General features: G+C 40.9%; 3 protein-coding genes across 3 annotated transcripts; all 3 read left to right on the plus strand.

The window, feature by feature from the left end:
* The first annotated feature begins 471 nt into the window (after positions 1-471).
* tmco1 (transmembrane and coiled-coil domains 1) lies at positions 472-5,581 on the plus strand. The gene is made up of 7 exons (XM_080831754.1): positions 472-642; positions 818-895; positions 1,713-1,772; positions 1,948-1,994; positions 2,100-2,167; positions 4,690-4,834; positions 5,045-5,581. Exons 1-7 carry the CDS (start codon positions 573-575, stop codon positions 5,141-5,143), a joined length of 567 nt encoding a protein of 188 aa, XP_080687880.1. The 5' UTR covers positions 472-572; the 3' UTR covers positions 5,144-5,581.
* An 844-nt stretch (positions 5,582-6,425) lies between these two features.
* Positions 6,426-13,180, plus strand: LOC308380236 (4-trimethylaminobutyraldehyde dehydrogenase A-like). Its single transcript, XM_080857515.1, has 12 exons — positions 6,426-6,485; positions 6,755-6,915; positions 7,558-7,703; positions 9,159-9,288; positions 9,570-9,704; positions 9,954-10,150; positions 10,650-10,790; positions 11,108-11,296; positions 11,594-11,681; positions 11,856-11,997; positions 12,543-12,655; positions 12,774-13,180. The coding sequence occupies exons 2-12, from the start codon at positions 6,765-6,767 to the stop codon at positions 12,866-12,868; spliced, it is 1,527 nt and encodes a 508-aa protein (XP_080713641.1). The 5' UTR covers positions 6,426-6,485; positions 6,755-6,764; the 3' UTR covers positions 12,869-13,180.
* Positions 13,181-14,221: 1,041 nt separating this feature from the next.
* LOC308380225 (4-trimethylaminobutyraldehyde dehydrogenase A) lies at positions 14,222-22,314 on the plus strand. The gene is made up of 12 exons (XM_080857503.1): positions 14,222-14,328; positions 14,789-14,942; positions 15,531-15,676; positions 16,006-16,135; positions 16,355-16,489; positions 16,767-16,963; positions 18,434-18,574; positions 18,866-19,054; positions 20,311-20,398; positions 20,935-21,076; positions 21,560-21,672; positions 21,805-22,314. The coding sequence occupies exons 2-12, from the start codon at positions 14,792-14,794 to the stop codon at positions 21,897-21,899; spliced, it is 1,527 nt and encodes a 508-aa protein (XP_080713629.1). The 5' UTR covers positions 14,222-14,328; positions 14,789-14,791; the 3' UTR covers positions 21,900-22,314.
* Positions 22,315-24,987: the final 2,673 nt, after the last annotated feature.

Here is a 24,987-nt window from a genome sequence, read left to right on the forward strand (position 1 = left end):
TGAGTCCTCCTTTATAACCATTGTGCCCTACTTAACTGTTCCCACAGTGAGTTGTGCACTGATTATTTTAATTAATAAATGAACAAGTAAGAGGTGGAAATCATTTTCTACTCTATAACTACATTTTAGGAACAAATCACTGTTTAGAAGTGCAAGTAATCATTACACATATGCACTCTCAACAGGCCTATTTCCCCAAACCAAATTAAGATATTGCCATCAGATATCTTTATTAGGAGAGCCTTAAACTTTGTCTGAAAGTACCATATGCCAAATTATATAATTTTGACAAACTAAAAGCCAGAGGTCCCCATATTGGGAATATTTAAAACAAAAGGCCCACGTTTTTTACGATGTCTTCAACATTCCAAATCAGTAGGTGGCGGTAATCTTACTTTTGGTTCAAATTTATATACCAAAGAAGAACATTTTGACGCACATCTAAGACGTCACTAAGCTTGAGTCTGCTGGTCTTAAGTGCTGACGCTGACTATCAGTCTTCCAAATTTCCTCGCATTCATGATATAATATTTGTTCTTATATATGTATTGACAAATCCATCATATTTCAAGATGAGTACTATGTTCGCAGACACAATTCTTATTGTGTTCATCTCGGTTTGCACGGCGCTGTTAGCCGAGGGTAAGTTAATTAAAAACTCGCTGTGCCCTTGTAAGTGAACATTAGCACTCAATGCTATGTTAACTAGCTATCGCTATGGTATTTCGTGTTTTTGCTTGGCAATGTGTTACCGACTTTCAAGATGTTTGGAGTAATTTGCGTGGATTTTTGAGTTTTGCAATTTTACAAATTTCAGGTATCACTTGGGTGTTGGTGTATCGAACAGACAAGTACAAGCGATTGAAGGCGGAGGTTGAAAAACAGAGCAAGAAATGTGAGTAACGTAACTCGGCAATAGCTTGGTAGTTAACGTTATACCTGATCATGCTTTCCACTGTGGCATGGATCTTAGATTTACTGGGGATTCATTTTAATGGGGAGGAGCAGCTAATACATTTGTTTTATTCATTAGACTTGCTTATTTTGTCAAGGGTCAAAAAACAAGTCAATTAATTGGTGAACGTAACCTATTATAATCTCAATTTTGATCTCAGAAACACCATAGTGCTGGCTGGCGCTCCTTATTTGACAGTGTAAACTACTGTAACACAGATGCAGTATGCCCATTTATGCTTTATTTGATCCTGATGGTGTTTGAGACTTCCACTCCACTGTGTTATTTATACTATGACAGTTTACCTAATATTAGATCATTCCCCTGTATTTATCGTATTGTATGTTTCTGATAGGTATCGTTTTGCCAGATTCTTGCCAACGTACAGACGGTACAGCACTGTGTAAAAACGTGCAAAACATGGCAACAAAAGCTTAATCTTGGCACCAAACTTTGGTACCTCACCCCTGACTTTGGAGCACTGTTGTCTTTTGATCATTTATTGATGCAAGTCTTATAACACAAACCTGGAAATGATGTACAATACACAGTTTTGAAGCATTTATGTAAGTGTTTACAGGAGTTTACAGGAATGTTTTCTGTATTGACATTTGACAGTATATCGCCACAGATTTCGTTCAATATGTTTGTAGTTCACCTTCATGGTTGTCCTTATGAGAAGGAAGTGCACCGGTGGACTAATGTTACATCTCAGTATTGAGTAGTATACTGATTGTTTCTACTGTGGCAATTTCAGTGGAAAAGAAGAAGGAAACCATCACAGAGTCTGCCGGACGTCAGCAGAAGAAAAAAATAGGTATAGAAATGTTTAAGTGGGTGATGTGTATTGTATGACAATAAAAGCACTATGGAACTTTAAATACTACATTCAAATCATTTTAAGTTCAAGTGATCCTAGAAGGCATTGTGTTGCTAGTCACTGTTCATGTTCATAAGCCTGAATTGAAATGTACTTTCCATGATTCTGATAGAGAGACAAGAGGAGAAACTGAAGAATAACAACCGAGATCTGTCCATGGTAAGAGATACTTGTAGCCACCTGAAACTTAAAAGATATTCTCTCACTCGATTTAAGTCTTTAATGAGTCACAGTTTCATTTGGAACACCCTTGTCATGTTGCAGGTGCGGATGAAGTCCATGTTTGCGATAGGTTTTTGCTTCACGGCTTTGATGGGAATGTTCAACTCTATGTAAGTAAAGTTGATTGTAGGATGACATAAAGTGTTAGTTGTCGGCCATACCTAGGCTTAAATATTATATGATAGTTTGTAAATCCATACAATTTGTGCTTGACATCCGGATTTGTTTCACAAATCAAATGTTGGCCCAGAAGAATAGCAGGTTACAGGGGATGTATGAATATGCAGTAGTCAGGGTTCCCGCGGGGTCTTAAAAAGTCTTAAAAGCATTGAATTTATGAATTTGGAAATAATACCTTAAAAAGACTTGAAAAAGTCTTGAATTTTGATATCTGTGTCTTAAAAAATTCTGCAGTATAATTTCTCCGTATCGCATTCTCCTCAAAAGTTTAATTTATCAACCACTATTATTTTGATTAAATAACGTAGCCTAAATAAAGAGTGGCGGAACTCATAATTGAGAGCGCAATGCTTCCCCGGGTCGCAACCTTTTCTATGTCAATTGTCCGAACCCGTCACTTTGCAACAAGCCAAGCAGAAGCGCGAAAAATCAAAGAAAATCTCACCAGAACACAAGAAAGTTTGACTAACGACGTTATGTTATTTTCTAACTTTTTTACGTCAGCTTGCTACCCATTTTATGCTGGGGTTATGGGGAAGTGTAAGTTTAATGAAGCGTGGAAGGATAAGCAAAAGCATTTTGCCACTGGTTGAGATAACCAGCCAGCTGCCAGCACTAGTACAGCTCTTCCAGTTACGACCGCAAAGGTGGATCTGATGTTTTGGGTCCACACCAACTATGAAAGCAGAGGTGTTGTGGACCCTGAACACCATCGCCAAACACCAGTCCTACAATGGAAATCCAAGTAATCTGCGAACGCAAGCTGTCATTCAGGTGAAGGTATTTTCAAAAAACGTTTTAAAAGTTTTTAATATGATATTAACGGTAATGTGTGACGTTGGTACTCTGCAAGAACGTTTTGCTATGTAACGTAGGCTATCCTGCTAATGTCAGACAGTTCTCTGACAGACGCCTCGCAAATCACATTAACCATTTTTGCTGGTTAGTGGTTACAATAACGGTGTTAACGGATAGTACAGTGTCTATTTCTCGGTCACTTTGGAAAAATCTAAGCGCGAAAACGCAGAAAAATGTACATAAAAGACAGGGTCGTCAGCGGAGTTTAGTTGCTAATAAGTTACAGATGCAGTATCTTAAATAGTATTGAAGTGGCAGCTTGCACATTGATGACAGCACCCTGAGGGGTTTCTAACTTTTCCCATTATTGGTTTATGAGTTAAATCGCAGAGACTATAACATCAGCTAGATCACTAGCTATCATTTAATGCAAATTTAACTCTTCTATTTAGCAACCAGAAAACACAACTTTAGCTGCAATTTAAGTTTAATTTCTCAAAATCAGCTCACCAATAAAAAGCAGTCTAGGGCTTGTGTGGTTTTAAATTCACATTAAAAAAATCCAGGTTCCAAACATTTTTGAAGCATTTTGACCTTGAATGTGAGTAATTGATAGAGTTATCATCTGCCCCGTCTTTTGATGCAATCCTTTTAGCTCTGGCATTGGTCGGCCATTATGAATTTATCACTTCACTGGATTGGAAGTCCACTTTCCAGGCTCTCGCACGCCCCCTTCAGTGAGGCAGAGGTTACGTTTGCCTCCCCTATGTGGAATGTTTATTATTAAACTGTTAGCAGAGCACAAAATAGTTTACAACAGCATAACGTTCTTCATAGATCTAGCCTCATAATTTTGCTGTCAGTTCACCAGATTGATGCATTGAACTTCAAAATGTGAAAAATGTTACTGATACTCCCCGTGGATCATGCCCCAGACCCTCCTAGGGGGTTCACATTATTGTCACCTTTTTCATCACTGATGAGTTTGCACCCCTGTATTTATTGTTGAGTTGAGTTCATTGTTCATTGTTGAGTTCATTTTATTGCTCTCTACTCCCCATAACCCCAGCATAAAATGGGTAGCTAGCTAACGTAAAAGAGTTAGAAAATAACATAACGGCGCAGACCACAGACAACAAGCCAAACAAATGCGTAAAAAAATCAACCACAAAAAAGTTAGATTTTTCACGCCTTTGTTTGGCTTGTTGTTTGTGGTCTGTGTCTGTGCTGTGGTGTTGTAGCGTAAGTAGGCTACAGTCCACATTTTCACATTTGTTTGATAAATAAATGAACAAATGTAGGTCTGTGAAATAGGCCGTGAAATAGGTATTAAGTTTTTATTTAAATGGTCTTAAAAAGGTCTTAAAAAGACTTGAATTTGACTTGAAGAAACCTGTAGGAACACTGAGTAGTGTCAGACGATTGAAGAATGTCATGTGGAACCAAATTCCACAAGTGTGAGTTACACCAGGAAACCTGTTCAAAATAAATGAAAAGACTCCTAGCTTTATGCATTTAGGGGTGTTGCTTTTTTCCCGTTGTACCAAACTCGTACTGAACCATGATGACCAAAGCGTGGTTTGAGCTGCACCGTGTACTATTTCACCCCTACCAGTTGCCTCTTAATTATTTTCTTCCCTGTTTATGTTAACAGCTTTGATGGGCGAGTTGTGGCCAAGCTTCCCTTTACCCCACTGTCCTACATCCAAGGCCTCTCTCATCGTAATCTATTGGGAGAAGACTACACAGACTGCTCCTTCATCTTCCTGTACATTCTCTGCACCATGTCCATTCGACAGGTAATCCAACCTGACTGTCTAAAAAAATGACTTATATAAATAATCTCTTCAGATAAATGGATATAGTGTAATTCAGAGGGCTTTTCCAGTGGTCAAAATGTAGTATTCAGAACTGTTTAAAATGGTTCCATGGCTTTTGTTTTTTCTTGTGAATACTGCAAGACACTGAATGTGATCCTCAGTCAACACATTGTCCATGCTGCTTTGCAGAACATCCAGAAGATGCTGGGTCTTGCTCCATCTCGCGCTGCCACCAAACAGGCCGGAGGATTCCTGGGGCCCCCTCCTCAGGCTGCCAAGTTCTCTTGAAGGGCTTCCCAGGGGAAGTGAGGCCTTATGATCACCTGACCCACCAGAACTTGGGAGGGAGCTCTGCCGGCCTGCTCTGAGTTCAGAAACTGTAGAGCACTCCTAAAGAGTCCGGGGGTTGTGAGTTGAGCAGGTGTGTTCAGATTGGGCAGCTATTTCCACCTCCATCTTACACTTTTTGAAAGTTTTTCTTGTCTTTTCTAGATCTGATTTTATTTAACCTCTGCACATTTATGTGTATAATTTATACAACAAACTATGATTTTAATTGTAAGTACCTCTCTTAAGTAGTTGCTCTTTGAAATCCCATGGTATTTGCAAAGCCTGTCTGCCTGTCCCTGTCCATGGTATACAGGAGACACTTTCATCAGTATGCACAAGGTATTTTTGTCATATGTGATTTGTTTACATCAGTAGAATAAAGTCCACCTGACCACATTTTGGTGACATTTCTGTGTTTTTTTTCTCTAACAGCAAACAAATTATGTTTTCAATATCTAATGTGAAATTATTAAAAATAATGTGTATTCTAATCTAATGTGTTTATTAAAAATACCCAAACATTGCCCTGCATTTTTATGTTTGGTTATTTACATTCTTTTACAGCTCTGTGAGTATGGAAAAGTAATTTTAAAAAGCAAATTGCGGTCTGAATGCTGACCGTATACATTGCTGTGTCTTAAAAACATAACAAAGCTGTTCATTCACAATTAGTTTGGACTGTTGAGCCGGGCCTTGTGGTTTTGTCCAAATTTGGCCCTGATGGTGCTCTCTGTTGAAGAATTGGGCCAAAATGCATTTGCTTGTCCTGGTTCAGTGCAACAGACTATTTTGGGCATCATCAACCCATTAGGACCGGCACCACAGATTTAATTGCTGCCAGACTGCATTTGCACTGTCTGGGCTGTGATGATGTGGGACACATCTAGGTCCTGGGGCAACTGTGGAAGAGTGGTTTCTCTTAAGTCTCTGGCCATTCACTGAAAAACATAAAGGACATTATACACAAAGTGTAAGATCAGAACTCGATGAACAAAGCAATGTGCCATAGATAACATAGTTATTACATAGTGCTGTGTCAAAATGTAGTGATGCGAGGTTTATTGTTTCTGACACAAACCAATAAGGCACGGGTTAACAGGCCAGATTTATTTTTTTATTGGCTACGCGGATGTCTATCAAAAACCAACATGCCCTTCTGCTGATCTAAGGACCGATCCCGCCCATATTGAGATTATGTAACACTTCAATTTATATTCTGTGTGCTTCAGCGCGCAGAACAGAGCGGGTGTGCACGTATCGTGATCAACTAAAACAAGGATAGACGTTCAGCTCATTGAAGGTGGGACTTAATCTATTTATCACCCAAAACTGTAGTAGTGGTAATATATAAGTAGACAGACCAGCTGAAATAGTTTTAGTAAGAGAAATCGTAGATAATGCTAACAATAGGTTTTATACATGCACGCAGAGTCACTTGTTCAGAGTTCTGCAGTCTTTTACCACTAGATTATCAGGACCATCAAGGCCAACTTTTGATGTTTGCTGCCAAAAGAGCCCTGAGCCCAACTTTCATACTTTAACCATATGCGCGCATTTTATTTTTTTCAGCCCAAACAAAATGGCCCAGCGACCCCTTATTCAGCTTCCCGAATTCACCAACGTCTCCACCGGTACTCTTGTGGTGAAGGAGCCGTTGAATTTTTGGAACGGCGAAAGGGTGAGGCCGAAGGAGACGAAAAATGGCGAGCACGTTTATGAACCTGCAACAGGTAGGTAACGCAATCATATTCAGTAGCTATAAAACGTAGCCGTCCTAAACACCAAGATAAGTGTTTTGGATCTCAGTAGTCAACGATACAATGTTTCACTTTCAAGAAAGTGCATGATCTATGTATAAACCCCCTGCCAGCGACGACTGGTGAACCCAAGGAATATCGCTGTTAAGGATTTATCATTGGTGAGATTATTAATGATTAATGCGATCCTCAGATAGTTCAAGATCAGCACAGAGATGTAGATTTGCACTTGGCATTTAGTTGTCCTGAATTCCAAGAAGATAAGTCTGTTAAGTCTTGAATCAGGTGATATGCATGGGACATCACTGGACAACTATGGCTTACTTCCAATAATTCTGTCAAAAAACCCTCTTTGTGAAGTTAATTTGTTGAGTTCAGTAGGCCTTGACACCCACACATATGGTTTCTTGTTTTTTATGATGAAGGAAGAACTCTTTATATGTGTATGAATGCCCCAACAACATGTGGTAGGTGTCATGGTTAGAGATTCATGCCTTCTCCCAGTGCCCTTCCTCAGGTTTGATTTGGCATGGCTAGTTTGTATGAAGTGTTATTTGATGACTGGCAAATTCACCTTTTTTATCCTGCTGGTCATTGTTTAAATACTCTGTCTAGGCCGAGTACTCTGTGACCTGGTACCCTGTGGAGAAGAGGAGGTGGACCAGGCCATAAAGAGCGCCCACTCTGCCTTCCTAAAATGGAGCAAGTTGTCTGGCATGGAGAGAGCCCGCATCATGCTGGATGCAGCTCGCATCATCAGGGTAAACATGCAATTTTTTAACAGATTAATGTATGTATGTAAATGCCACCATTTTACATAGTTAACTGCCCACATTTTAAGTGATCATTTTAACCCCATAGTGTTTTAAGTTTGTTAAACCACTGTTTGGTACACTTCAGAAGTATTGATTTTTTTGATCATGCTAAGATAAAGAGTTTCTCTATTGTTTTTCTCTCTCTAACACACACAGACACACCGGCATTGTAATTGTCTGTTTCAATCTTGTCCAATCGGTCACTTCTCCTATGCACGGACATGGGCATACCCCTAGACTATTATAGATGTTAGATGTTGAATCCGTTGTGCCATTGGTTGTGGTCTTCCCACAGCAGCCAGTCCTCTCACTGTCACATGCAGTTACTTTACCAAACAACCTAACCTAACCAATATAACAACTGCCCAACCATAGATCCTGAGCAACAATAACAACTTAGTATTGTCTTATGGTTTTACTTTGTGTGATCTCTGCTGCCCACCCGTTTTGTGTTTCTCATACATAGTCTGGTTCTCAATCTCACTCAGGCGTTGATAAACAAGTTGGGTGTGTCAACTCTGTATTTACCTCAGTCTTTGACACCATTGCACGTATGAAAGTGTGTAGAACTAAGCCTCGTTCTCAGCTCTGGTTTAGTGACAATATACGAGCATTAAGGAAAACATGAAATAAGGACAGACTGCAGGTTTCCTATGACATTATGCGTAACTGTTTGAAAAAATAATTGTACCTTTTATATCCAAGAACCACTGTAGGCCCAGAGTCTTGCTCAACACTATTCACAACTTCCTTAACCCTTTTACTGGCTAAACGACTCCCTATACGCTTTCCAGTGATGATGTTTTAAATTATTTTGTAAATGAAATGAATGGGATCAGATCATCAAATTCATCATCGGTTCCCAACTGTCACAATATATATTATAATGCTCTTATACTCTTTAGATCATTTAAATGTGGCTGTCCTGCCTGTCCCAAATGAAACTCACAACTTGCCCCTCAGATGTCATTCCATCCCGTCTTTTATAGGAGGTGTCTCATGTTGTGGGTTGTGAGTGTGGTTGACAATAAAAACAAATCACTGGTCTCGGAAGTTATACATTCATTTTTTAAGCATTGTGCAACTTTGGTGCAACTTTTTCTTAAAAGGCCTAATCTGGATCCAGATATCCCTCCAGTTTTGGACCATTCTCTAAGCTTTTTTTTAATCAAAAAGTTTATTTTATTTTAGTTATTTGACTGAGATTTTATTTATTCTATATATTTTTTATGTTTTAGACTTTTTAATCTCTTATTCTATTATTTTATTCTTGTTTATTTTGTATTGTCAATTGGTTTGCCTTGATTGGAAATCACTTGTTTTTCTACAGATAAATGTGACTTGACTTGATACAATGATGACTATCTCCGTGTGGTTAGATCATACTCTTCATTTCAACAGGAGCGTAGAGATGAAATAGCCAGAGTGGAAGTGGCCAACAATGGGAAATCCATCCTAGAGGCGAGGGTGAACATTGACATGTCCTCAAGGTGCATAGAATACTATGCTGGGATCGCCCCAACTCTGGCAGGTGGGGAGTTTAGAAAAAGAGTTTAGCTTATATCAGAAACCTGGGCTGTGAAATGTCCTTTGTCTAAATGCTTGATGGGCACTGTTGTTAAGATTTTCACATGTTTTTGTTGTAAATACTGTATAAAGATAAATCTTTCTGAACTTTTCCCAGTCAATCTTTTTAATCTTTAATCATTAAGCTTCAACATGATTTTTTTTCGATTTGTGTAAATTCTATTTGTGTTTGTTGTATATCCATGTCTACATGTCAGTAAACAAAACAGTGCCTTTGCTACTCAGGCCAACACATCCAGCTCCCAGGCGGCTCCTTTGCCTACACCCGTCGGGAACCTCTGGGTGTGTGTGTGGGCATTGGCGCCTGGAACTTTCCCTTTCAGATCGCTGTGATGAAGTCTGCTCCAGCACTGGCCTGTGGTATGTTTGTCCCTTTACTATGCTGTTGGGGTCAATTTTCTGTTTTCAGAACGTAGCTTTCACAGTTATCTTAACGTTATACAGGTCTCATTTGGTTAAATGTGGATTCAGCTGCCATTAACACCCTTCAAACATTTAAACATATCCAGGTCAAGATGATTTTAAGCTCTGTGTTTTTCTTATCTTATTGTTTGCCACTGCTAAAATGTCTTTTTCTAACCTGGTGTCATTGGCATTTTCCCTTTTCAGGTAATGCCATGGTGTTCAAACCCTCCCCGATGACACCAGTCACAGCGGTCATACTGGCAGAAATCTATAAGGAAGCCGGGGCTCCAGACGGACTCTTTAACGTGGTCCAGGGTGCGGCAGAGACCGGGACCCTATTGTGCCACCACCCAATGGTGGCCAAGGTGTCTTTTACAGGCAGCGTCCCGACTGGAAAGAAGGTAAAGTTCGATGGCTTTTTAGTTGGATTTAGCCAATTTTTTGTTTTTTTCTTAGTCTATTTTACCAAGAGGGTCATACACGTACCATTAATACTTAGATATTGCTCTGGTTGAAATAAGATAATTAATGTTGCATGAATTGACAGTAAAAGGTCATCAATTGTGTGTTGACCTTTTTTGAAGTAGAAAATCAGACTACAGCTAGATGAAAAATGGTTAGTGTTTCAGTTTTATGAACAGGATATACTACTATTAAGGTTCTTCCAATCTTCAGGACTTCAGAAATGTACCACTGTGAAACCCTGGGGGGGCAAAGTATACTAATAGATATGCTACAGCTAACTCAGCAGTTCATTCTAATATCTAGATTTTACTAGATAAAATGTTATCTGTCGTTGCTCAATTTGCTTTGAATTCTTACCTACAACCTCATTTAGTATCACATATACTGTGTAAATTCATTATGTAAATCGACATATATTATCTTCATGTCTTCAAGGTCATGGAGATGTCCTCTAAAGGAGTGAAGCAGGTGACCATGGAGCTTGGGGGGAAGTCTCCTTTGATCATCTTTAAGGACTGTGAGCTGGAGAATGCCGTGAAGGGTGCCCTCATGGCTAACTTCCTGACCCAGGGTCAGGTAGGCAATGTTTAGTTGTTTCTGGTCTGCACGAATGGCATCCGAAATGTGTGTGGATTGCATTGTCTTAAAGTAACTGAACTTTGGATAGCTGTTTCTACCGAACAAAAGCTGCTGAGGTCAAGGTCTCTCAGGCTTAGGTTATTGTTAGATCCCAATTGGCTGCCCTTACTGTTTGCTACACTGACGTTCAGTGGGTATAATACATTGTTAGACCAAGATCCAAGTCTGCGATGTCCGACAACACTGTATATGTTATAAATATATCACCCAAATGTGTGATGGTGAAAACATGACTTGTGTGCTGCTGTGCTAAGGTTTGCTGTAACGGCACCCGAGTGTACGTCCAGAGGGAGATCATGCCACAGTTCCTGGAGGAGGTGGTGAAGAGGACCAAGCTGATCCCTGTGGGAGACCCCCAGCTGGAGGCCACCCGCATGGGGGCTCTGATCAGCAGGCCACAGCTGGACAAGGTGCTGGGCTTTGTCAACGAGGCAAAGAAACAGGTACAGTTCCCCAAAACGTGAGCGGAAATGGAAATAGAGGTTTGACTGTGATCTGATTGGTCACTTCATGACTTTCATTCTTGGATTGACTTTTTGTTTGCAGAGATTGATGTTTAAGTTAAGTAATGTGTCACATCCGTCTGAAACACTTGTCAGTACAAATATGACGTGACATACCTAAACACTTCAGTTGCTGTATTTGTTTCGTAGTTCCAAATCACTGTCCAAATCACTTTTGTTCATTTCAGAATCAAAACCTCTGTATGTCTTAAGTTGTTTTGTGTGACTGGATTTTAGGGTGCCAAGGTGCTTTGTGGAGGTGAGCCGTTTGCTCCAAGCGACCCAAAACTAAAGGGAGGCTACTTCATGTCTCCATGTGTGCTGGGTGGGTAGCCTAGGGTTTCAACACTATAATTTTACCCTATACCCTGCTTCCACCTTTCTTTTACTGAGGGCATCTCAAGGCCGTAAAAGGGTATGAGAAAGGGTGAAAGATGGAAATTTGAGGGCAAAAGTGTACCTGTTCATTGCAAATGTAGCTATCTGCATGTGCTTACAGACAACTGTAGGGATGACATGACCTGTGTGAAGGAGGAGATCTTTGGGCCCGTCATGTCCGTCTTGCCCTTTGACACGGAGGAGGAGGTCCTGCAGAGAGCCAACAACTCCACCTTTGGCCTTGCCTCTGGCGTTTTCACCAGGTACAAACTCATCTTCACCACTTTACATTTATAAAATACGCCTCTATCAGTAACATTTATGGCCTGGCCTCAGGCGTCTTCACCAGGTACCCTCTCACCTTCACCTGCTTTACATTTAAATGACACTCCTCCATCAGTAACATTTTGTTAAAAAAAACTACTTGGAACTTTAATAAAGATGGACAATTATACTGTTATTAATGGCTGTGCAAATTAGGTATTATGTATATTATTAGAATTAGGTTTTCAATAGGAGGAAATCACACTTTATGACTAAGACCAATTATTCCTTCTCACAGGGTCAAATTACCTAGTATACACAGATGTTGTGCTGTGATGGCTATCTGTCTCTTTTTTTGTTTCTTTTTGGTAAACTTAAAAACGTTCACGTCAGGCATCTATGTATAACTAACTGCCTCTGTCTCATTCTGTTGTAAACACATAATAACTTGTGCAAGATAACAGTTTTGAGCATGAGGTAATATGACGCTTTGAAGCATTAGGAGGCTCAGTAATTCTTGTGTGTTTTTGTTTTCTTCCTGCAGGGATGTGTCCCGCGCCCACCGTGTGGCTGAAGCCATGCAGGCAGGCTCCTGCTTCATCAACAACTACAACACCAATCCCTTGGAGATGCCCTTTGGCGGCTACAAGATGTCAGGTACACCTACGGATCCAAATGCACCTGAACTCAGAACAGCATTTATATTCCATGTAATTGGTCAAAAAACCATCTTGTCTCTCCTTATCAACTCTTCATCTGTTTTGTCTGCCCACAGGCTTTGGTAGGGAGCTTGGCCAGGTGACCGTTGAGTACTACACTCAGCTGAAGACTGTGGTGGTTGAGATGGGAGATGTACAAAGCCTTTTCTAACCTTCGGTGGCTTCTTATGACTTAACCCTCCCAAGATGTGCCTTAACTTCATATCCATGTTATATGCAGCAAAGCGTTGAAAATAGAGAAGATTTGCACTAAGGTTCTATGGTATTAATGTTTTTTCATCTCAAAATCACTAACAATGGCCCGTGATGCTGACTGCTTGTTAACTTTAAGAAAGTTAGTGGTTGTATTGATTACCTAGTGGTTTGGCATTGCTTCGGTAGCTGTCCTCACCAAAAAATAACTTTCTAATCTCAGTGAGCACTTGGTGTCAAGTCTTTTGTGTTTTAATTCTGAAGTATAAATTCTCAGAGTCTGACTTAGACACTTTAACACATTTTCAAGGCATTTTAAATGTACTTGAATTTGTTTTTGTTTTGTCAAATTCAAAATAAAAGACTATTGTGGATGCAATGAAACAAGTTGTATGTACATTTCTTCTTCTTTTATTTCTGACTGGACAGCCCCAGTGTTTGAGCTATACCTGGCCGTCTGGAAGGGAAAGTATTGAAAACAATGGAAAACCCTTGTATTTAACATTTGTATTTAAAGGTGCTCTATGTCATTAGGATACATTCATGGACATTCATGGATTTACAGCACAGGCCTTGATAACACTACATCACAACCTTCACACACATTCTGTTCCGCTGGGATGGACCAGCACCTCATTCATCTGCTTTGCTCTGCACATGATCTTTAGAGATGGACAGGAGCTGGAAAGTTCCTAAGCAGGCTGAAAAGGGGGCAATCAGAATTTAATAGGGTTATGGGTTTTAAACTTCAGAAGACCCCTTAGAATTATTGTGGATGAAAACATATGTTAAAAATTACTGTAGGCTAAGCCTGGAAAAATTCTACACAATTACAGGATGTGTGCGTTTGTTAAATTTTGTGATACTCAGTTTCATTCGGCCTGTGCTAATGAGTCGAACGATTGCACATGACCCACATTGAGCCTGGCAGTTTATTGTCGGTCAAACAAAACCAGAAGCATCAGATTGTACACTACCTAATGTATGCCAGGGGTCTAAAACTTTAAAATGGGTGCATCGAAAATAATTGTATCTCATGAGGGGTGATAGTCGTCAAAAATGTAGTCTAGGGCTACCTCATGCTGATCATGCAGAAAAGTAGTCAAGTTCACATATTGTGCAACCTTTTTTGCAAATGCGGAAATGCTGTTGACGTGGATTTATTTTAGCCAGACACAATGATATGAACTTTATATTCCCAACCAATTGGACAGGATTCCGAAATAGGGAGCAATCGAGTAGCCCAATATCCAACTGGTTAGCTTAATGTCCATCACACTGTTCGTCTGGACTTCCACCGTCCCGCCTACTTCAGGATTGTGTAACAGTTCAACAGTTCAATGTTGAAGCACTTCCATGTAGCGTAGTTCATACTGTGCAACGTACGCTCGCTTTTAGGCAGGAACCACTCACGGAAAGGTATGAGATAATCATTTCGTGAATTCGTTCTGTAAGCAGAAATGCTCAGTGCATACGGAATACAATTGCATGCAAAACAGGCTAGCGATAGACCATCTGCATGTTAACAATGTTGCCGCTTTGCACGATTGCTTGATGCTTCCCTCATGACTGTTCTGCATTTTTTGCAGTTTCTTAGTTCATACCGATATACCAGCAGGTACATTAAAGCTTAGTCAGTTAAAGTAAACGGTTTTCAAACACTTGTCAAGTGTGTTGAGTTTGCCTGAATACCGTTTATTTACTTTGGCTAGTTTGTACACGACCAAGTAGGCTAGTGATCTTAGCTAGTAAGGTTAGTGAACAATCACTCCAAGTTGGTTGTGTGTTCTTAGCAAACTTATTTTGCTGTCAACATCACCCCAAGTCTGATGGATATATATATATATAAGTATGTCTTCGGCGTCTTTAAATGTAACAGAAAATGGCCCAGAAACCTCTTCTTCAGCTCCCCGAGTTCTGCAACGTTTCCACTGGCACACTGGTGGTGAAGGAGCCGCTGTCTTATTGGAATGGAAGTAGGGTGCAACCTAAGGACACAAAGACTGCCGAACCCGTGTACGAACCTGCAACCGGTAAGATGTTGTCCTGAAATGACCAGTCACCTAAAAACACAGAGTATGTGTTTTAAAAGAATGAAAAGGTGAAAGACGCTGTTAGTCATTAACTGTTGGACATTTTGGAAAGTCACTTGGGATTTATAACCTCTGGAGTAGTTTGAGAAATGATTATTGATTAACTCTGTTTTACAGAACCAGTTGATAAGGTTTTTGTGTCAAGTGGTCTGGTAAACCTGGGTGAACTGAACGGCAAAGGATCAATACAAAAATCCCTTTAGCTGATCAATTTTCAAAGACGAGCCATTGAATTAGTCATAGGAGCGGGTCACGATGGAAGTTAAGTAAGAAACCATCGATGTCTGGAGATAAACCCAGCCCTCATTTCAAAGAACAACATGTCATATTGTTAGTGAGTATGCCTGAGAATGAACCTGCCATAGCTAGATCTTGATGTCTGTTTCTCACTGCCCATATATGGATAATCCAGGTCATGTCGATGTTTGCTGTCTTTTGTAAATGTTAATACAGATTATGAGACTACAGAAGTGTCATTCAACATTTAACAGAATGGCCTATTGATTTTGCTGGTTTTGCTTTGTCTAGGCCGAGTGCTCTGTGACCTGGTACCCTGTGGAGAAGAGGAGGTGGACCAGGCCATAAAGAGCGCCCACTCTGCCTTCCTAAAATGGAGCAAGTTGTCTGGCATGGAGAGAGCCCGCATCATGCTGGAAGCAGCTCGCATCATCAGGGTAGACATTTGCAGGCCCCCTGCACATTTATGTATACCAGGATAGACCCAACTTCATGTTATTTTTATAACTTAGTATCATAGTATCATGTTTTTTTATGGAGCTTGCAGCCATTTGTCTTTAAAATGTGCTAGCAGAAAAAACTGACATTTGTTTATGCTAAGAAGTCGTCCCCCGTTGTTAAACTTTGTCTGTTTTCGACTGAAAATGGTCAGCGCCGCTACATGCTTCACCATTGGCCACTGCCCTCTCCAGGAGCGCAGAGATGAAATGGCCAATGATGACCATCTTTGTGTGGCTAGATCATCCTGTTCATTTCATTCTAACAGGAGCGCAGAGATGAAATAGCCAGAGTGGAAGTGGTCAACAATGGGAAATCCATCACAGAAGCCCAGGTGGACATAGACATAGCCTGGCAGTGCATTGAATACTATGCTGGCATTGCCCCAACTCTGGCAGGTAGGTTTTTACCCCCGTGTGTCATAGTTCTCTAACTCATTGACCTTTGTATCTCTGTATCACAATATGTTGATGGATGTACAGTCTGTTTTTCAGCATTTGAATATTGGCATTTATATTATGAAAGTGTTAGAAATATATATATTTTTTTTACATATTTTGTGTGGTCTATCAAAAGCAAACTATTGTCTTTTTCATTACCCTCATTGTGTCCTTCAGGCCAACACATCCAGCTCCCAGGCGGCTCCTTTGCCTACACCCGTCGGGAGCCTCTGGGTGTGTGTGTGGGCATCGGCGCCTGGAACTATCCTTTCCAGATTGCATCCTGGAAGTCTGCTCCAGCCCTGGCTTGTGGTATGTTCTGTCACTCTCAGTCAGATCGATTTTCCATGAGAGAGTACATTAAAACAAACTGGACACTGGTCTCAAAATGTGTTGATATGTTATGTGTCATTAGAGTTCAGAAGAATGTTTTATAATGTGCAGGTGACCCGTTAAAATCACATTTATTTCATATGAAATGCTCAGTCGAAGCATTTAGGATGCCATTTCCAAAACTGATGTGACAAGTCCATCTGGGTTCAACTCAGAATTTTAAGTATCATTGTTTCTCTCTGTGTCTGGCTTTCAGGTAATGCCATGGTGTTCAAACCCTCCCCAATGACACCCGTCACAGCGGTCATACTGGCAGAAATCTATAAGGAAGCCGGGGCTCCAGACGGACTCTTTAACGTGGTCCAGGGTGCGGCAGAGACCGGGACCCTATTGTGCCACCACCCAATGGTGGCCAAGGTGTCTTTTACAGGAAGCGTCCCGACTGGAAAGAAGGTAAAGTACTCAGTACTCACCATAAGCGGAATGCTACATGTGTTGTCTGGTTTGCATTTTTGAACCACAAGAGGGCGATATAAGCCATTTTATGATCTGTTTTGGACAATCAACTCATGAGAAGGCTCTGCCGAGTGCATGGCCATTAGTAAAGTCGACTTGCATTGGACTGTGAGTTGTATTTGGATTTCTAGATTTGGTTGTTGTGTATTGTGCTAATTTAGATTATAATTTATACAAATATTATATTTTAATAGCAGTGTGAAGGGTTCAAGAGTGTGCAGATAAAAGTGTGAAGAGACTTTATTTTGAAACAAGGATTGAGATGGAGAAATGGAGAAAAAGAGAGACCGATTTTTGGGAAGGTAGACACCTTGGAGAAAGCGAGTGACTAGGACTGCGGTCGGATAGTCTATCCTAATGTCTTTTCCTAACAACTTTTCCTTGACCTCAATGAAAAACGCCATGAGGTGAAGGAAAAATGTGAAGTCCAGTTCATAAGAACTTGCGAACAGACACTCTGACTGCAACAGTAGGCTATTGGGTTATTGTCACTGTCACAAGGAATTGAGTAGCGGTACTATCTCCTTTCTTTCATAAAGGATGGTCCAGTGCTATGTTATGCTATGGTAAGGATATACGAAAGGAAACATTGAAGCACTTTTCCTACGCATTTAGAAAATTCGACCAGCTCCTTATCATGGCTGCCACTTAGATACTCCTGGGTCATGTCACTCAATTGGAAACCTTCCTAAGCTAAAAAGACTACCTGAACGGGGCTCAAGTCAGCCGGTTGGTAGTTAGAACATGGTGTGCAGCCTGTTGGGCTAGTTAAAGTACTCAATATAGTTGCAAGCTTGTGAATTCAACTAAGCTCTGTGTCGGGTGTTCATCGGATGCTCCCAGGTATTTTAACCATTACACATGCACTAGCAGAAAGAAGAAAAACCCAGGCAGCGTGATTCAGTCCTATCCACTCATGAGAAGTGTAGGTGTAGGAGTGATGCAATAGCATGATATCATCTTGGTTAGAAACCGCATTTCTTCCCTCGGGTAAGTCCCTGGCTATTTTAGAAAAGTACACAGATTGGGCCAAGCCTAGACACGCTTGATGAAGACCTCCACTGATGGTTGAAGGATCAATTGTAAATCAGCCTCCTTACATGAAAGACTTATTTGTGAGAATTATTATTTTGCCGAGCATATGTGACCTACAAGGTAATGAATGTGGTATGTGATTAATGTGTGACGTGTAGTGCATAGGTTGTACCTTTAAACCATTTGGGGTTTGATGAAAGGCCAAGTGGGTTGTTTTACAATGGGTTGAAATGCATAACAGTTCATGTCTGTCTGCTTGACATCATCAGGACAACACTACAGATCCCAATGGGAAGTCACATCTCTGATGAGTCGTAAAGGTGGCACTGAAAGGAATTGTGTTTTTCTTCACAATCTTTTTCATTCTTTCAGGTCATGGAGATGTCCTCTAAAGGGGTGAAGCAGGTGACTCTGGAGCTGGGAGGGAAGTCTCCTCTGCTCATTTTTAAGGACTGTGAGCTGGAGAATGCCGTAAAGGGTGCACTCATGGCTAACTTCCTGACCCAGGGTCAGGTAGGTAACGTTTTTTTTTTTTTTGGTCTGAAAGAATGGCATCCTGAAGTGTGTGGATTGCATTGTCGTAACTAAAGTAAAGTAACTGAACTTTGGATAGCTGTTTCTACTGTACAAAAGGCTGCCATGGTCAAGGTCTCTCAGACTGTTAGCTACACTGCTGTTCAGTGGATATATTATATTTTTAGACCAAGATCCAAGTTTGTGATGTCGGACAACACTGTATATGTTATAAATACATCACCCAAATGTGTGATGGTGAAAACATGACTGGTGTGCTGCTGTGCTAAGGTTTGCTGTAACGGCACCCGAGTGTACGTCCAGAGGGAGATCATGCCACAGTTCCTGGAGGAGGTGGTGAAGAGGACCAAGGTCATCCCTTTGGGAGACCCCCAGCTGGAGGCCACCCGCATGGGGGCTCTGATCAGCAGGCCACAGCTGGACAAGGTGCTGGGCTTTGTCAACGAGGCAAAGAAACAGGTACAGTTCCACACAGTCAGTGCATGTATCAAAATCAAATCAAATCAAAACAAACTTTATTTATACGACGCATTTCATACCAGGAGTTAACACAACAACATGAACATTCATCTGTGGTTTGCTTAGTCATTCAATTACTTGTGGTGTGATGATGGTGTATTAGCAATGTGATTAAACACTGCTGTTGGCGTATTAGCAATGTGATTAGCAATTGTTGGCGTATTTGTTACAAACTAAAGATGATGTGCAGAACTCAAACGCACGACTCAGAACACAGCAGGAGCATGAAGGGTAAACGTTTTTCTTAGCAGGTTTCGGTAGACAGGTAGGCAGTCCAAGAGCCAGCAAACAAATCCAAACAGGGCATAGGCAGGAGAATAGTCGATGTACAGTCCGAGGTCGGAAACACAAGTATCTTAATAAACATGGAATCATTATTGATCGCGAGGAACACAAAAACACAATGAACAAACATGTAGCATTAAATGATGAGAACGCAACGAGTAACAAGAACACAGTACACAGACTATATACACCATGGATACCAAGGGACAGGTGAAAACAATTAAGGCGTGGCAGACAATGAAGGGCAGGGGCGTGAGGAGTCAGACACGAGGAAACAAAGGTAAACAAATACAAAACCGAGAACACAAAACCAAGAACACGTGCCAACACAAGGGAAACAAACTAAGGACAGGCAGAATACAGACCTGACAGTATTAGCAATGTGATAAAATACTGTTGTTGGCGTATTAGCAATGTGATAAAACACTGTTGTTGGCCTATTAGCAATGTGATAAAACACTGTTGAAATATTCACTTGTGGTTTGGTTTGTTTGCTTTGGCTGACTTTTGATTTGAGTCAAGTCAGTAGAATGCAGAGTAAATAATGGTAATGTTCTCTAAGATGGTTAAAGATTGTTATGACCAGTGTGACCACTATGACTAGTGTCATTATTCGCTTATTACAAATGATCATTTGCGATTAGAAAATTGAACGGAACTGCAATTGAACAGACTAAGCTGGCCACTAACATGGTGTAAACTACCCCTATGCCAAGGTGTCATAGATCAATGACATTCTTATCACATGAACCTGATACCTTAATGGTTAGTTTTTCATGTCTTCAGTCATTCAGTTCTGTTATCCTAGTGAGAGTTAGTTATCAACAGAGCCCAGACGATTTGTTTTTAACTGATTTGGTTCATCCCCTCTTTTTTTTCTGTTTTCTGTATTTTGGTTTTATGTATTCTAGGGAGCCAAGGTGCTTTGTGGAGGTGAGCCGTTTGCTCCCAGCGACCCCAAACTGAAGGGAGGCTACTTCATGTCTCCATGTGTGCTGGGTGGGTAACATGTTCACTGTGTGTTTTCCTTTTAACTACAGTAAATCTGAATAACGGTTGAACAACTTTAAAGACTTAAATGTGTTATGGAATGATCTAACGACATTGAATAACAGACACGACCAAGAACAAAGACAAGTTACTGAACTATGTCTTATATTAAAACTCTCATATTAAAACATAGTTACAAAACTAACTCTCATATTAAAACATAGTTACAAAACTAACTCTCATATTAAAACATAGTTAGTGGTTGGAGTGACTAAACATGCAATCAAAAAGATTGATTCATTGCATGGAAATCGATTTTAATCAAAAAGACAAACAAATTCTGACGAATCGCCACATTAATTATTTTAGACACCCTTAGAAGGGGGTAAAGTGTTTACAGAATCTGCATTTACTGAATACATGAATCTGGAGAGTTTAGCTAGAGAGATTATATAGGCTAGTAAATCTGGTTTTCTGCAGTGCTACGTACATGTTTCTGTTAAGATCATGGGTTTAATGGGGGTAAAACGATCCTGTGCTCACAGACAACTGTAGAGATGACATGACCTGTGTGAAGGAGGAGATCTTTGGGCCCGTCATGTCCGTCTTGCCATTCGACACGGAGGAGGAGGTGCTGCAGAGAGCCAACAACTCCACCTTTGGCCTTGCCTCTGGCGTCTTCACCAGGTACCCTCTCACCTTCACCTGCTTTACATTTAAATGATACCCCCTCATCAGTAGCACCTATGGCCTGGCCTCAGGCGTCTTCACCAGCTCTGTTGCCATCCAGCACATCTTCACAGTCCCTCCAGTATTTTGTGATCTTGTCACAAATTCAAGGATTTTCTGCTAAAGTCATGGAATTCCTAAATTATTTGCAATTGATTTTTTTAGAAGGTGCAGTGTGTAGGATTTAGGAGCAAAATGGAATATGGTATTCGTAATTATGTTTTCAGTTGGTATAGCCAACTGGAACTTCGAATCGTTGTGTTTTCGTTAGCTTTTCATGAATGAGCACTTCATATCTACGTAGGGAGCACGTCCTTGTCCACTGACAGATGGCCATCTGACAGATACCATTCTGCTCACCATCCCAATGAAAGCTAAAGTACCCCTAAGTTGTTGATTCAAGTGCATCCTCAGTCTCAGCTCATCACCACTCTCCTGTAGGGATGTGGCCCGTGCTCACCGTGTGGCCGCCAACCTGCAGGCAGGAACCTGCTTCATCAACAACTACAACGTCAGCCCGGTGGAAGTGCCCTTCGGGGGCTACAAGATGTCAGGTATAAAGGCTTAGGATCTAACATGGCGGTTGGCTGCCTGAGAGTAACTGAACATGGCATAGACATTCTGTTACTGTGTTTTGTATACGTAAGAAACGACTGACACCTGTTTTTTCCTCCCCCTAAACACAGGCTTTGGCAGGGAGAATGGCCAGGTGACCATCGAGTACTACTCTCAGCTAAAGACTGTGGTTGTCGAGATGGGAGACGTTGACAGCCTTTTCTAACAATATGAGCCAACTGTGACCCCAAGTCTCATACCCATCCCTTAGCACTGTGACTAATGCTAGCTTCACGTACAATAGTAACATTCTTGTTTTCGTTCTGTTTAAGGTCCAAAACATTTTTGATAATGCAGCTTCCCTGATATTGTCATAGTATTCCTAGTCAGCACTCCCCGGGCCTTGATGCAAATCACGAGTGCATTCAGAACCATTTAAGAGTCAGGTTGTACAAAAGTGCCTTATAATCACAATTCCAGCTAAGTGAGGTTGTAGGTTCTAAAGAAAACAATTTTACTTTGTCATTTTTGTAATCAGTGGTGCACAGATTATTTTTAGTCCCATTTTTTGTTAAATATACCTTCATAGGGTGTGAAGTACCCCACGCATGTTTTATCACTTGTGAAATAAAAATGATTTGTTTTGCGAAATAATCCATTTTATTTGTGCCCATTTTGAAAATTATATCTCCACATTGATGGAACATAATATGGTCCTTCGCAGTGGCGATTTTAGCCCTGAATTTCTGGTGGGGCAATTTTGTATGACGTCATCGTCGCAAAAATAGAGCTAGCTGATTTTATATTATTATACAAGCAATTTGCCTAGCCATGGTAGGCATAGGCTATGGGCTACATTTTGAGTGCTGGCAGGGAGCAGAAATCAATATTTCAATTAAATACCACATGCTTCAGTTCTCAGCGCGACACAAAGATGTTGCTTATAATACAGCAACAAAGTAAATCAAATAGATTGCTGTAAAATTAAAAGATTAGATAGACACATGCTATATCTTGTGGCACACACATACAACATGAAGCGGAAGGCACAGCTGAAACAAATAACAGCAACAAATCATGCTGCTAAATAAACAGTTCTGAGTTGAACAAAACTTACATAAAATGTCTTACAAACAAATGATTTCAGGCTGCAACTTGAAACACGAAGGCTGGTTCCAAAACAGTAGAAAACTAGCGATACCTAACCAGCAGTAACGTTGTGGTGTACATCTGAGTACGATCTGTATGATTTATTTTTTCTTGGCCACGGGTTGCTAGGCAGATTTCGTAAGGAACATTTAAAACTGCCCCATCTCCCAATGTAAACTTTGACTTGTGTCGCTCAAGCGCATTGGTGTTTCCATAGCAAGAGTCTTATATTACATACTCTCATTTTGTTTTGAGCAGCAAAATGATTTGAACTCGAGGAAAAAAACTCACTTCTGTGAAACTTAAAGCGGCCGCACGTGATTAAACAGCATTATCTGGGCCATGATCGGTAGGGATGCCTCTTTTAAAACATCCTATGCTGACTGTTCAAGTGACAGGTGTTGTACCCGATTCAGCACCCCCGTCAGAAGATGCACCCTTGACGCACCACTCGCTTGATCGGAAAGGAAAGCAGTTTGCCTAAACAAACGCAGGGAGAAATACCATACTACGATTTCATTATTTGTGAAAGAGATGGAAGAGAAGAACACAAGTGATTACAGTCTTTAGAACTGTTCTAAAGAGTACAAACAACCGATGTTTTTCTTCCAAAAACCTCGGATAATAGCGAACGCAAAAGAACACCTTTTTGCCCTGATGTGGAAATATATAGCCTACCCCAGCCATGACTACAAAATTAATTAACTTAATTTTGAATGAGCAAGTTGAATGTATATGACACGGCGTTTCACAAGACTAAATAACGAAATGCAGTTTAGTAACAGGAAGTGCAAATAAGCAGAAAGTGCAGTTCTAAAGACTGTAATCACTTGTGTTCTTCTCTTCCATCTCTTTCACAAACACTTTTTTAACCGTCTCGTTGCAGATTAAACACATCGGTTTTGTCCTGCCCACAAGCAGCACAAATGCATAGCCAGTCAGTCCACTCTGTCTTAAATTGGAGATTTTTGGAATCAACTTTTCGTGTGTGAGGTGTGAGAGCCTGGCAGAGGATCATTAGTAAGTGTGCTCCTGTATGTGTTTTTCAACATATTCATGGTTGAAATCGCAGTCCCACAACTGTATGTTGAGGTATGCATGTTCTTGCTGTGTGTCTGATATAACTATAACACTGCATGTTGATTGGTATGATGAATACCTTGGGTTTATATTTCTGGCCCTGTCCTCAGAGTTTGGGGGGTAATTTTGTTCGAAGTGTGCATGCTTTGTTTCATAGTGACACATTCACGTTACCACTTTTTGACAAGGGCAACCGTCTCGTGGCCAATGAGTGCATTGTCATAGCGTTGTAGTTATACAAAGGTTACCCAGCGATCATTGCAAATATGAATGTGACAAAAATACCAAAGAAAATAAGAACGTATTCATTTTATTGGATCGTTTTATAATAGTTTCTGTATTGTATGTAAGATAAGCATATCGTTTTGTTATAAATCGCTACTATGTTTTTCACAAAAAAATGAGCACCACGATGGAGATACATTTGCCTTCTCAAGTGAATATATACTGTTGACTGAGCTACATGTCTCCAAGGCCCATGTGACGACACCTACCCGACAGGTCCTGAAGCAGCGTCAGTGACAGTTGGGAGGAAAAACAGTCAATGACTTCCAATGAAGAGGTAATGGGGTAGCTACGGGCTCGACAAACAGTCTTTATCTCCCCCAGCGGTCCGGCGTTGAATAGGCTTTAGGACGCATAGCCGTCGGAGTAGTATGTAAGCCCGACCAGTACGTTAAAATTTTTCTGAATCAACCGCCTGCCCCCGCCCGCCCATTTTTTTTTCGAGGACGGAGAGGGATGCAGAAGTATATCGAGGCCTTAAAAGGCAGGAAGAAACCTTAAGCGGTCGGCATGCTTCTCCGATCGTGCTCTCCGATCTCACGAGGCACGCCCTAAAACGCCCTCCTTGAAGTGGGACCACACCTTTGAGCACCTCGGACAGCCATCCGAGGGTCTCGGATGGCCTCTGGAGCACCGCTTGAATTTTCTCACTATCCAATCCGAGCTGTCCGAGACCCCTGGCTAAAATCACGTTTCCTGTTTCGTTCCCTATGTGACAGCACCGCCGTTTTTAAAAAATCGCTGAGAGATCGCTGGGAACCTGGGGCTGGAGGTCCAGGAGTGCATTAGGAGTTGGAGGA

The sequence above is a fragment of the Sprattus sprattus genome (genome assembly GCF_963457725.1).
Source record: "Sprattus sprattus genome assembly, chromosome: 2".
Lineage (NCBI taxonomy): Eukaryota > Metazoa > Chordata > Actinopteri > Clupeiformes > Clupeidae > Sprattus > Sprattus sprattus.

Bases quoted from the DNA above. Each gene is read 5' to 3' on its own strand.
- LOC308380225 (XM_080857503.1), top strand. From the start codon at position 14,792: ATGGCCCAGAAACCTCTTCTTCAGCTCCCCGAGTTCTGCAACGTTTCC. The intron at 15,677-16,005 runs GTAGACATTTGC...TCATTCTAACAG, and splicing joins AAGCAGCTCGCATCATCAGG to GAGCGCAGAGATGAAATAGC. The intron at 21,673-21,804 runs GTATAAAGGCTT...CCCTAAACACAG, and splicing joins CGGGGGCTACAAGATGTCAG to GCTTTGGCAGGGAGAATGGC.
- tmco1 (XM_080831754.1), top strand. From the start codon at position 573: ATGAGTACTATGTTCGCAGACACAATTCTTATTGTGTTCATCTCGGTT. The intron at 1,995-2,099 runs GTAAGAGATACT...GTCATGTTGCAG, and splicing joins ACAACCGAGATCTGTCCATG to GTGCGGATGAAGTCCATGTT. The intron at 2,168-4,689 runs GTAAGTAAAGTT...TTATGTTAACAG, and splicing joins ATGGGAATGTTCAACTCTAT to CTTTGATGGGCGAGTTGTGG.
- LOC308380236 (XM_080857515.1), top strand. From the start codon at position 6,765: ATGGCCCAGCGACCCCTTATTCAGCTTCCCGAATTCACCAACGTCTCC. The intron at 11,297-11,593 runs GTACAGTTCCCC...ACTGGATTTTAG, and splicing joins TCAACGAGGCAAAGAAACAG to GGTGCCAAGGTGCTTTGTGG. The intron at 12,656-12,773 runs GTACACCTACGG...GTCTGCCCACAG, and splicing joins TGGCGGCTACAAGATGTCAG to GCTTTGGTAGGGAGCTTGGC.